The sequence below is a fragment of the Photinus pyralis genome, unplaced genomic scaffold (assembly GCF_008802855.1).
Source record: "Photinus pyralis isolate 1611_PpyrPB1 unplaced genomic scaffold, Ppyr1.3 Ppyr1.4_LG3a, whole genome shotgun sequence".
In the NCBI taxonomy this organism is placed as follows: Eukaryota; Metazoa; Arthropoda; class Insecta; order Coleoptera; family Lampyridae; genus Photinus; species Photinus pyralis.
Window position 1 is genome coordinate 18,679,787 of NW_022170509.1, and position 11,498 is coordinate 18,691,284.

The following is an 11,498-nucleotide window of genomic DNA, read 5'->3' on the forward strand; positions in this document are numbered from 1 at the left end:
TCCCTATCCGTTTCGAGAAAGATCCCAGCAATGACAAAAAGGGTAAGTTGATAATAATTTATTTTATTTTTGCTTTGTTAATTTCAAATATACAGTCCATTATTTAGAAACATTTGGTCCTTCAAGCCGGATTCTGATTAGGAGTTGCTCCCTCCATTGTCAGGGCCAGGATTAAAGATCAGCCAATTCCAGGCTCAGTGGCAAATCTGGCTCTTCTAGGTTTCTAAAACTGAATGTTAGAGGTCAGATTAGGAAGATCACCTGTGTCCTTACGGGGTCAAATTCAATCACCCCACAGGGTCACACCACTTTGTCCTTTACGCGCAGTTTATGACAGATACAGACGTTTTCATAGCGCCAACGCATTCACATAATACACAAAATTATCTGGAGTCTGCTTGGCAGTGGCGTTAGACATGAATGTCTGCTTTGGCGTGATAAAGCCATAGTTCATTAGACACCCGTCTCCGCCCTCGCAGCGAATGTGTCAACAGATGTTTGAAACAAAAAATTTTTTAAATGGCAACTATCTCAGCGTTTCCGATTTAATAAAACTCGCGACGTTCTATTAGCAGTGTACTTAAACCATGGTTATGCAAAAAAGAAACTTTATTTCGATCAATATATTAAACGATGTTCATGTGACACTTTTTGGTTAATCAGTAAATATACTCAAAAAAGCGTAACTCTTTAAAAAAGTATGAAATCTGTATAGTACATAGAAAATAATTTTAGCAGTTTCAAAAACTGGCCCTTCAAAAGTATAGTATGAAGAATTACTTAGGAAAGTTGTAGAAATTAATACGACAATGCACTAACGTGGTTATTACTATGGCTTGGTAACGATTTCGAGTTTCTTCAATCGACACGAATTCAAAAAAAAACGTGACGTTCAACCAGGCCACAGTCGCCACATAAAAACGGTTGTTTTAATTAGATTCACAACTGATCGGTTACGGTTTTTGCGCAACGTTTTCAATTGCAAATGACGAGCATAGTTCTCTATCACATATAAATATTACTAGCTATGAACTTTTTAAAAAATGTGCATTTTTAAACTACATTCCCTAATTTGTTTTAAGTACATCTTTTAACAACACCTTCAAATGAAATCAAATTAGTTTAATAATTAAAAACCACACCGCACCTTACATTGGGGGAAGGGGTGAAACAAATTGTACTACAATTTCGTTAGATCTGATGACGTCCTACAAGCACGAGACGATAACAATGTATAACTTAAAACAGAGCTAGGACGAGCGTTCTAAAAAAACCGCTCGAGCGATGAGAGCTCTAATTGTCTCAAAAATGCGGCTTTTTCCGCTTGGAGCGCTTTTTTGAGCGAGCATTACCCAGCTCCGACTTAAAATGATGAATACATGAAGACATGTACACAAGTTTAAACCTAATTGTGATTGGAAGATAAACAATAATTACATTATGTGCATTTCACTTCACACAATATTCATTCGAAACAGTCAATACCTAATTACACACTGCATTACACTTGGTTTCACAACGCCGTCATTTGTTTTAATGTCTGCAATTTTACTTTGACATCCCTGAAAGTGGGCCGATTATCCGGATTTAGATCCCACGCCTGTCGCATAATTTCATAAACTTCAGGAGGACAACCTTCCGGCGCTTCCATCTTGTAACCCTTCTCGACGTGCTTCACAACATCGGCCAGCGGCTGCAAATAATTAAATGATTCTGATCAAACTCTCTTAAATTCTGTGGATTTCACACATTTTAAAGTTGCTACCCTCCCTATAGGCCAGCCCATCGAGTGATTGTTAATTGTGGATTTATAAGCACAAAGGTGTGGGGATTAAAAAAAATTTAGCTATAACCTTTTTCGTAAGTGGTGCAGAAAAAATTCCTTCCTAACGTGGTAAAGTAATAAAAGCAATAGCTGTTAAGATAAAGATCTAGTAGTCACAGGGATGGACAGACGGACGGACACAGTGGCCATAATAACGCATTTTTTATTTTTGTGGAAATGCTATAACTGTGAATTGGAATGCTGCAAAAGTTGCCAGCCGGCTTTCAGGGTAATGCAACTACAGGATACCTGGTTTCAACAAGACGCTGCCACTGCACACACACCGGGCATTAACATGAATTTTTTGAGGCACATGATGGGAGACCTCAACTGGCCCACACGCTCACTGGATTTCCAAGTCATGTTAGAAGGCGCTATTATAACCACTTTCTACGTCCGTCAAAGGCCTTAAGTCTAGGGGGAAACAAGTACCATTTTTGGTGTACACCAAAAATTCAAATTCAAATTAAATCACGTTAATTCAAATTAATTCATGTTAACTCAAATTAATTCAAGTTAACTCAAATTAATTCACATTGATTCGAACTAATTCACATTAATTTACGTTAATTCACATTAATTCACGTAAATTCAAATTAATTCAAAGGGGGCTACACCAAAAATTCAAAGTTGTTTCCCCCTTTTCTTAACTACTCTCACGGTAAAATAAACACAATAAGCGAAACTTACTATTCTGGGATAGGGAACTCGACCAAAGGAATAAATTTCCCACAGTAAAATTCCGAAACTCCACATATCAGACTTATTTGAAAATTTCTAAAAAAATCTCTCATTAGCTGTAAGCTAGCAAAATAATTGTTGAATACATTTAATTTTAGCGCTTCCGGTGCGGTCCACTTGATTGGTAACTTAGCCGATTCCAACGACGTATTTTTTTCATTTCTCGCCAAGCCGAAATCTGACACCTTCGCGATGCCATTTTCGGCAATGAGCACGTTACGAGCCGCCAAGTCTCTATGCACCACGTGCATTCTTTCCAAATATTCCATACCGGCGCTAGTGTCGAACGCGAAGTTAATTTGATCCCGTTTCGTCACGTGCAATCGGCCTCGGGATCTTAAGTAATCGACTAGACTACCCTTACTCATATATTCCGTTACCAGTAGAACCTGATCTTTTCTCCGTACGACGCCTAATAAATTCACCAAATTTTCGTGGTGTAGAGATCTAATAAGAAATGCAGTATTATCGTATTTACTTTTTCTCAGGCCATGCAACTTACTTCATAAGAATCGCTTCGGCCTCACTCGAATCTTTCAACACTTTAACCGCCACCCGCTGTTTCTTCCATTTACCCAACATTACTTCACCGAATTCACCTTTTCCAATAGGCTCACAAATCTGAAAGTACAAACTTTTAACGAACATCAAGGACTAAGAATAGTCAACAATTTTTTTTAAACAATTTTAAACCACCTTAAGATTGATCTTGCGCGTATTAGTAGACATGTCGCTTGGGTACAACCTACATTGGGAAAATGGCAACTTTTAATTAAAGGCAAAAGTCTTGAACAAACCTCAAGAGGAGATTTTCGGAGCCCTTTAAGAGACTTTATTGATCTTTAAGAGTAAACAAGAACCAAATGTTTTCAGTCTCGTTTTTAATAACCTCCACAGCTGTTTAGATCTTCTAACTGGTCTTTTCAGAGTTTTTTTAAAAACCCTTAAGAGCCTTAGAAAAAATGTAAGAACATTTTTGAGTTGAGCCTTTAAAGGTATTTATTAATCTTTGAGCTTATAAAAGTTTCCTCAGCTCGGATAATAGCGCCTAAGATGTACATGTCTGATATGTACGATCATTGACAAAAGTATTGATTGCCTAATAGGTAAACTCTGCAACCAACGTGCCAATCACATTGGACTCCGTCGGTGTCTGAATTTGTTAGCTTCTCCCTTGGCCAGCATAGGCGTAGAGGTTACCGTAATAAGCATACAGTAGCGGCCAAAAGTTTATCACAATTTGATTTATAACACTAGCATTTACTACGGTTGACAATAAAATATTAATGTTATTTAGCGTGCTATGAAAAACAACTCGAGTCAGTCAGCCACTATTTGTTGTAGGAATGTTTCATTTTTTTAAAATTGTTTATTAACATCTGATAATTCTATAGTAATACCAATTAAAAAATTTGTGGAAGAAGTCTCACTCTCCCTGTTCTAACAAAATTTTAAGTTGGTTGGTACCACTGAACTTCACAGTAAAATAAAACATGTTCTACTTTCGTGATGAAATTCGTGAATTAATTCAAGAATAAACTGACAAAAAATGTAATGCTAGCTTACCAAGGTGATAACATACCTCAAGCTCATTCTCCGATATAACAAATAAATCATTATCGTGCGAATCAGGAACAATCTCCATGGGCGGACTTTTGAAATTCGTCTCCTTCGGTAAACATTTCACCAATTTTGTACATAAACCGTCTGCGTCTATCTCGTAATGTTCGATTAGCTTTTCTAAATCTTCGAAGAATTCCTCGTCATCGATCGTAAGATTTCTGTCATGATATTTAACTCTATAATGCTCTACTTTGTTTTGAAAACAAACGCATAACGTATAGTCACCGGGAAAATTGGTGCTCTCTCTGACAAGAAACAAACCATCCGTTCTCGGTTGTAATAACTGCTCCGCTTGTTCGCGAGATATTTTCCCGTGAAACCACCTTAAAATTATGTCTCAATACTACCTCCAATGTGATGTTTACTTACGGCATTTGGTTCCATTTTAAATCTATTCGGTTAATGGGGCTTTGTACTCTGTTTACGTTAACATCGTGTGCATTGTTACCTAAATTATTCTTTACATTTCCCTCCGCACTTATATTCATATTGTTTTGGGGTCTTAAGAATAGGGTACACTCATGTATAAAGTTGCTATTCGGATGTCGTACTTGATCAGAGGTGGAATTAACCTGAAAAATACCTCCTGTATATTGCACATTGACAATATGTAAGCGTATTTGAAACGAAGTCATCTCTTTAACTTTTAAAGGTACACTAAACAATATGAAGCAATTAACAAGTCATTACTGCCATGAAATTTGCCCCCAAGTCAAATTCACTAATGTACTAAAAAGAAAGTGAGCATACCCAACCATCCGGTATAAGTCTTGAACTATTATCATGTAAATGAGTGCAGTCACTAGGGGTATTCCTTTTAATCCCACGTGCAGGTACAATAGGTGGTGGTCCGGCAGTCGCATTTAAAGGGGACCACTGCGTTGAGGGCTCTTGATAAGGACCGACAACAGCAACAGGTTGATATCTCTAATTACAAAAGATTGTCAAAATAGTTTAGCAAAAGTTCGGCCAGTACCTGCGTTAGGGATGTTGTATGTATATTTTGACTTGTCATTACGTTTAATCCTTGACCATTAACCTCCTTGCAACATCATAACTGAGAACAAACGCACACAATCAGATTGGCGGAATGTCCAAAGTATGGGTTTTTAAACATCTCCAGACATTCTTGAGATGTCCAATTATAATAAGTGGCTGACTAATATCGGGGGAGCGCGAAGTGCTGGTTTAATTTGTTATAAACTGAACTATTTTGTTATAGCACTACATTATAAATCTTCCAATCATTTTCCGTCACTAAAGAACTTCTGCAGTCAAAATTATTAAATTTCTCAGGATGACCTAATAAGTATGTAAAGGCGTAAATAGTGCACGTATGTAGAGCACTTTTACATTGCACCTACTTTCTTTCTACTGTATTTGGTTCGAGTCCATCAAGCTCTTAATTTCCTTCGTCATGCACTTAAATACATTAATATTTTTCTTAGAAAAGATGTTACAATTATTAAGAATACCTTGACACTACCATTTTCTAAACAATTTCGCTGATAAAACAGAAAACTGTAAGGTCATTTCATTAACAGACACGAGATAAGTATAGGCTGGTCGCGCCATTCTTTTCTTCTATACGGTTCGCGTCCTGTTGTATAAATAATTGAATACAGGGTGGTCTATTAAAACGATTGACTTTGCACCGAGAGTTGCACAGCGTTATCAAGCTTTTGTTAAAGAGCACGAGGGCTCCTGGAGAAGTTTTTATTAATAGTAATGGGGAAATCGGCGCGAACGCATAAGCACAGATCGGCTTTGAGGCTTGTGGTAACATTATACGGGTGCGAGCTCGGGACAGTCAAAAGAATCGAAGTTACAGGTATGGGAAAGTAAAGAGAATGGCAAAGCGAAGAACGAACAAAGAACTAAAGCGCAATTACACAAGGAACCAACAAATGGCTCAGTACGTTACGTACATACGACAACAAAAAAAGGTCCCAATATGGTGAAGATGTAGAGCGAGAAGCGGGTGGAAAAAAGCCGGAAAAAAATATTTTCTTATAGAATGTGGCCTCTAGAATCCATAATTTCAAACAGTTCCAAGATCGGACTACTAGATCAAAAGTTACACCCCTTTGAATTTTTTGTCGAAATTGGTTTTTTCCCCCATAACTTTTGATGGAGACGTCTAATCGAAAAAGTACGAATCGTTTTGGATTCTACGCACCCAAATTAATAAGAAAAAGTTTTTTCCCGAGAAATTTTGGTGCAGTCGATTTTTGGTAAAAAAGGAAGGTAATAACTGCCTTTTTTTGCCCAGAAAAAAATTGTCTCAGATCGACCCGGAAAAAAAATTTTCTTATAGAATCTGGCCTGTAGAATCCATAATTTCAAACAGTTCCAAGATCGGACTACTAGATCAAAAGTTACAGCCCTTTGAATTTTTTATCGAAATTGGTTTTTTGCCCATAAATATACCTATTATTCAAAGTTTTCGTTGACTAATTAAAGCAAAAGCAATAAAGGGGCCTGTCAGCAGTAAGAAATAAAATACCGTTCTAATCTAATCTTTTTCGCCTGTACAATAATAAATAGATAAATGACTACCAGCATCAGCAACCTGCAACCCAATTTCTATTTCTTACCCCCCCCCCCCTTCTAGTACGCACTGGGTGACTGTATGTGCCACGAACTTGTTTAATCCCCCCCCCCCCCCCAGAATACATTTCTACGTACGCCACTGGTTTTGCCCTAAACCATGAAACATCTCTCATAAACAATGGTATAAAGGTTGTCACACACTTGTCCGTTTCGTTCCGGCACGTCGACGACTGGCGACTATTCGTTCTAGACTTGTCAGTCGGCCTCCGTCACATTTGGCAGTGCGATTTCGTGTTTGGTTTATTCCTGGCAGGAGGACAGAAGTTCTGAGGACTGTAGTGGCGTCCTATTGGAGGGCAAGCGAAACGTGTGGGTTCATCCAATTCATTCGAAGCGAGACAATCTTGGAGAATTTTATCATTTATTCGAAGACCTAAAGAAGGACGAACATAATTTTTTCCAATGTTTTAGGATGCCATTTGAAAAATTTCTATGTTGAACGTTTTTTAACCGCCCGTAACGTGTCGGAACGGAACTGACAAGTGTGCGGCAACCTTAATTATTAAACAGTTGTCGCGTGAAAGTTGCCACTACTGAGTTTGAAGCAGTGCCAGTTGGCAATTCCGATTTGTTTGCGCGGTAAAAAGTGGTATAACCTATAAATAAAAGAAAAGTTATTAGGTGTGTTGTGCAAAGCAAATTTGAAAAGTAAGAACTTTGGTTTATACCAAACTTCGATTAATGCTTTTTAGCGCATTTTTGATAAAAAATACACTGTCATATAATAATAATAATAATAATAATCTTTATTCCAACCTAGATACAAAACTGCAAACTCAACAAAAAATTAAAAATTATATAAAGTATAAATTAAGGCAGTGCGAAAATAAACGAAAACTTAGCTTAAAGATAAGTACTAGGGGAACCAGTAAGAGTAATGAGAATAAATACAATACTCGACAAAAACTGCTGCGTCTACCTAAAGTCACTAAATCGTTTTTTCAAAAAACATTCTTGTTCCTCGGTCCAAAATTTTGTAATTATTTTTTTAACCATTACTCTCAACGTATATTTGAACTATCGGTACGGGTGTTCAAGAAAAGAGCTAAGGAATTTTTATTTACTAAAACGACTACTGAGTTGGAAAACATGTATCTTATTTACAGTTTTACAGTTTGATTAATTTTGCTTGGTTTATGTTATACATCTTCATTTCCACCAATGCTTCACTAGCGATACGTTGCGTACATTTTATTTAGCTGAAAATATGTTCATTAAATTTAAATAGTTATATTTGTTGATCTCTATTTAGATTTCTGTACGTGTGTATGGCGTTTGTAGCATGATCTTGGATTTGCTTTTCCTCCCAGTGTTTCGTTATGTGTGGCTGGCTGGCTGCACGGCTGAGATCTCAATAATTACGTACAATAGTTAGAGACTTCAAATTTTCACTAAAAGCTTTCTGCTATAGTGTAGATGTGCAGGCTCTAGTCTATTTTGAGTTAGATAATTTTAAAGTTTGCTAATAAAATACTGATCGGTATTACCAAAAATGCGCTTTCATCATGCATATGCTGATTTACAACTTGTTTTATAGAATGGACCAACAACCGACGTGTTCCAAATACACACACTTCAATGAGGAAGATGAAAAGGTGGAAGAAACAAAGCCACTGTCTCGCTACACTATGTATATTTTGCCAAAGCATAGTGTACACAATGTATATGTATCGTATGCTGGAAATGGCCCACATGAAATCTGGATTCAGCTAGACTCTGCTAAGCAAATATTGTCGGTGTTGGGGGAGAAACTTAGCAAGATCCCTTTACAAACGTTAAAATATAAACCAAAGATTGGAACAGCATGTATAGTCAAGCGCTACAAAAGTACTTTGAGGTCTAGAGGAATGGTTGTTGATATTCGGGCCAATTGTACTTATATGGTATTATTCGTTGATTATGGTAATACTGCCTACTTTTCTTGGGACGAAATGTATACAATACCAAGTAGATTTATACAACCTAAAGTAATGGCAATGCGATACACGTTAGCCGAGTCACAAACATTACAGCTGACGTCTGAATCCTTGCATGCGTTCAGGAAATTTTGTAACAATAAATTGTTGAAGATGTTGGTCGTAGAAGAAGGTACACTTGAGAGTTTACCTTTATGTAAACTTCGCTTTGGCAATGTGACTGCCATAGACATTTTAAAAAGCAACCTTATGCTCAGGTATCTTCCACGTGCAGCACCAGATGTTGCCACTGATGTAACAATAAGCCATGTAAATAACTGTGGCGATTTTTATATTCAAGAAAAATCTAGCATAAGTGAATTGCGTAAAATAAATGCGATAGTGCAACAAAACTGCCGTACTGCTCCAACGATTCATGGTTCACAATTATCGGAGGGTTTGCCATGTTGCGCAGTGTCTCCGGTGGACAATAAGTGGTATCGCACAAAAGTTTTGTCAAATATCAACGATGTTGTGAAAGTTTCTTACATAGATTATGGTGACAAGCATACAGTAAAACTTACTGACTTGAGAATGCCGCGCACAAATCGACTAACGACCACATGCCCGTTTGCCTTAAAATGCTCATTGTCTGGCTATGACGATAGAAAAGATAGTCCCGCTAATGGCGCATTATATAAACTAATTGCCGCGAGGGAATTTAAAATGAGAGTTGTCGCCTATAAAAATGCAGTACCTCAAGTCGAGCTTTTAGATGAAGAGGGTCATAGTGTAACAGAGGAACTGGAGAAGGAATTACATTCACTTTCTTTAGGATCTGTACCAGAAGAAGATCAGACAGAGGAATAATTTTGTCTGTAAGTTAACTACCTATTTTACGAAGGTGCAAGTATTTAGTTTAAGCGATACCAACACCAACAATTGGGCAAAAAATTGTCTTGAGTACTTCCATTTATATTTGTTTGCTTCAAGGCCACTCCTTCAATGAATGAAGGATCTATTATGCAGTTTCTATTTTATTCATAAGGAGAGCTTGACCAGGCAGCACTTGGGCGCACCAAAGGTCCACTGTGTCTACCCCCTTTCTTTCACAACTAGGTTCAGAGCGCGTTCTTCTCAATAAAGGATGCAACTCTGTTTAGTCTAAATTGTCATTAGATAAGACTCAATTGCTCTATTGTCATAAATGCAAGTCCTAGGCTTCAGTTGGCTGTTCCTCTTATAATAAAGATAGTCCTCCATCTGTCCCAGACCTGTTACGCAACCCAATGTTCTTGGACATCAGCATTTACTTAACGCTGGATTTTGTGGCGAGATCCCCTGAAGTCGCGAGTTTGCGCAGATTCCCTCTTGACACCTTAAGCTTGGCTACTGTGTTGTTCTCTCGATATAAAGTTAATCAGCCACTTCGTCCTTCCCTAAATTTTTCTTTCCGTTTAATTTGTGGGAGACATAGACTAATATACCCCTCTACAAAACAATACATCTACTTTTTTATTAACAAGTTATTTGCAATAGTCCTGTACCTTACGAGGGATGGTTTTCTCTAACGTGCACTGGCTTCTGACTTATGCAGCAATATTATGTCCAAATGTATATTTTACATACTAAGTCCTGGTTTGAGTTTTATCCACACACCTCAATTCAAGGCTGGAAACATACTGTTATATGAAACATTTGCTTTTATACTTTTATTGAACTTATTCCTCCTTTTTTTCAGTGCTTCCACGTGAACAAAATCCAGAAGCCTACAAAAACGAACCCTTAACAATGACACGAATTGTCATTTTGAGTTTATTATGTTTTGATTAAACTTCGAAGAAATTTGCCATGGTTGCAAAAATCTTGGACTTCTATTCTTTAAGTGTTTTAAACAGTTTGTTATCTTTTCTTATGGTTTTTGCGTGCCAAAGCAAAAATGGTACGCAACATTTTTGTCAACGTGCTTCAAGTCATGGTTTGTATCTGGCGTGTTTGCGTTCTAATAACTAAATTATATTTTTCAACTGCAGGTTAGACGTCATCGATATCAGCGTAGTAGGACTTGGATTAGATTTCCAAACTTGAAATGGGAAAGATGTCGCTTTGGTACAGGTGTGAGCCATAACTGTGACTTTGGAGTGGGTTAGAAGCGTCAGTGCTGTTTTTAGTTATTTATCTATCAAAGTTCCTTAAATTTTTTTATATATTAATATTAAATATTGTTGATGTTTATATTTAGGTTTAGTTACGTTGGTCAATGTTTTTTGCTATTAATATGATTTGTAATCGTTACTCCAATTCGTTAACAATATTGGAATTTCTCCACCTTTATAATACATTCATCTGATTAAATATTCCGTTCCATATAGATTTCTTTAGGAAGGTGTAGAACAGTGTTGTATTTAATAATAACTGTGATACCATAGTTGGCAGTTACTATGCTTAGGTCACACAGTCTAAAGTCGACCACCCCTGGTACTGCTAGAGAATATTGCACAAAATCCCAAACATTGATCTACTTTATGCAGGCTGTAACAACTGCTTTACTCAGTGTTTTTTTGGGTATGCTGCTGCGCTTAGAAGAATGCTTATAGACGAGGAGTACGTGTAATTAACAACTTTAGTGACGGAACTACATGATGGATTTCGTTTTTGAAATGGATGGCGCATTGTATGCGCCCCTTTGCACTTCCAAATGTATACAGTGTGACGTGTGTCCGAATTAAGTTAAATCAAATTGGAAACAGTTCAGTTCAATTAGCGGAGAAGAATGCAACTGAACTCTGTATATGTAACGT

The 11,498-nt window shown here is 37.2% G+C and overlaps 2 protein-coding genes across 5 annotated transcripts; one reads left to right on the forward strand and one right to left on the reverse strand.

The window, feature by feature from the left end:
- Nucleotides 1-932: 932 nt before the first annotated feature.
- On the reverse strand, nucleotides 933-5,708 carry LOC116165592 (tyrosine-protein kinase CSK). Of its 4 annotated transcripts, none has more exons than XM_031480163.1 (9): nucleotides 5,554-5,708; nucleotides 5,166-5,246; nucleotides 4,940-5,116; nucleotides 4,559-4,761; nucleotides 4,149-4,512; nucleotides 3,069-3,187; nucleotides 2,653-3,013; nucleotides 2,516-2,602; nucleotides 933-1,693 (listed from the first exon to the last, which is right to left on the reverse strand). In XM_031480163.1, exons 2-9 carry the CDS (start codon nucleotides 5,202-5,204, stop codon nucleotides 1,514-1,516), a joined length of 1,530 nt encoding a protein of 509 aa, XP_031336023.1. In that variant the 5' UTR covers nucleotides 5,205-5,246; nucleotides 5,554-5,708; the 3' UTR covers nucleotides 933-1,513. The 4 variants fall into 4 exon arrangements, with proteins under 4 accessions (XP_031336023.1, XP_031336022.1, XP_031336021.1 ...); XM_031480162.1 differs by having other exon boundaries at nucleotides 5,166-5,457; nucleotides 5,554-5,702; XM_031480161.1 differs by having other exon boundaries at nucleotides 5,166-5,491; nucleotides 5,554-5,700.
- A 1,647-nt stretch (nucleotides 5,709-7,355) lies between these two features.
- Nucleotides 7,356-11,056, forward strand: LOC116165906 (maternal protein tudor-like). Its single transcript, XM_031480659.1, has 4 exons — nucleotides 7,356-7,450; nucleotides 8,340-9,575; nucleotides 10,439-10,675; nucleotides 10,731-11,056. Exon 2 carries the CDS (start codon nucleotides 8,341-8,343, stop codon nucleotides 9,565-9,567), a length of 1,227 nt encoding a protein of 408 aa, XP_031336519.1. The 5' UTR covers nucleotides 7,356-7,450; nucleotide 8,340; the 3' UTR covers nucleotides 9,568-9,575; nucleotides 10,439-10,675; nucleotides 10,731-11,056.
- The last annotated feature ends 442 nt before the right edge of the window (nucleotides 11,057-11,498 follow it).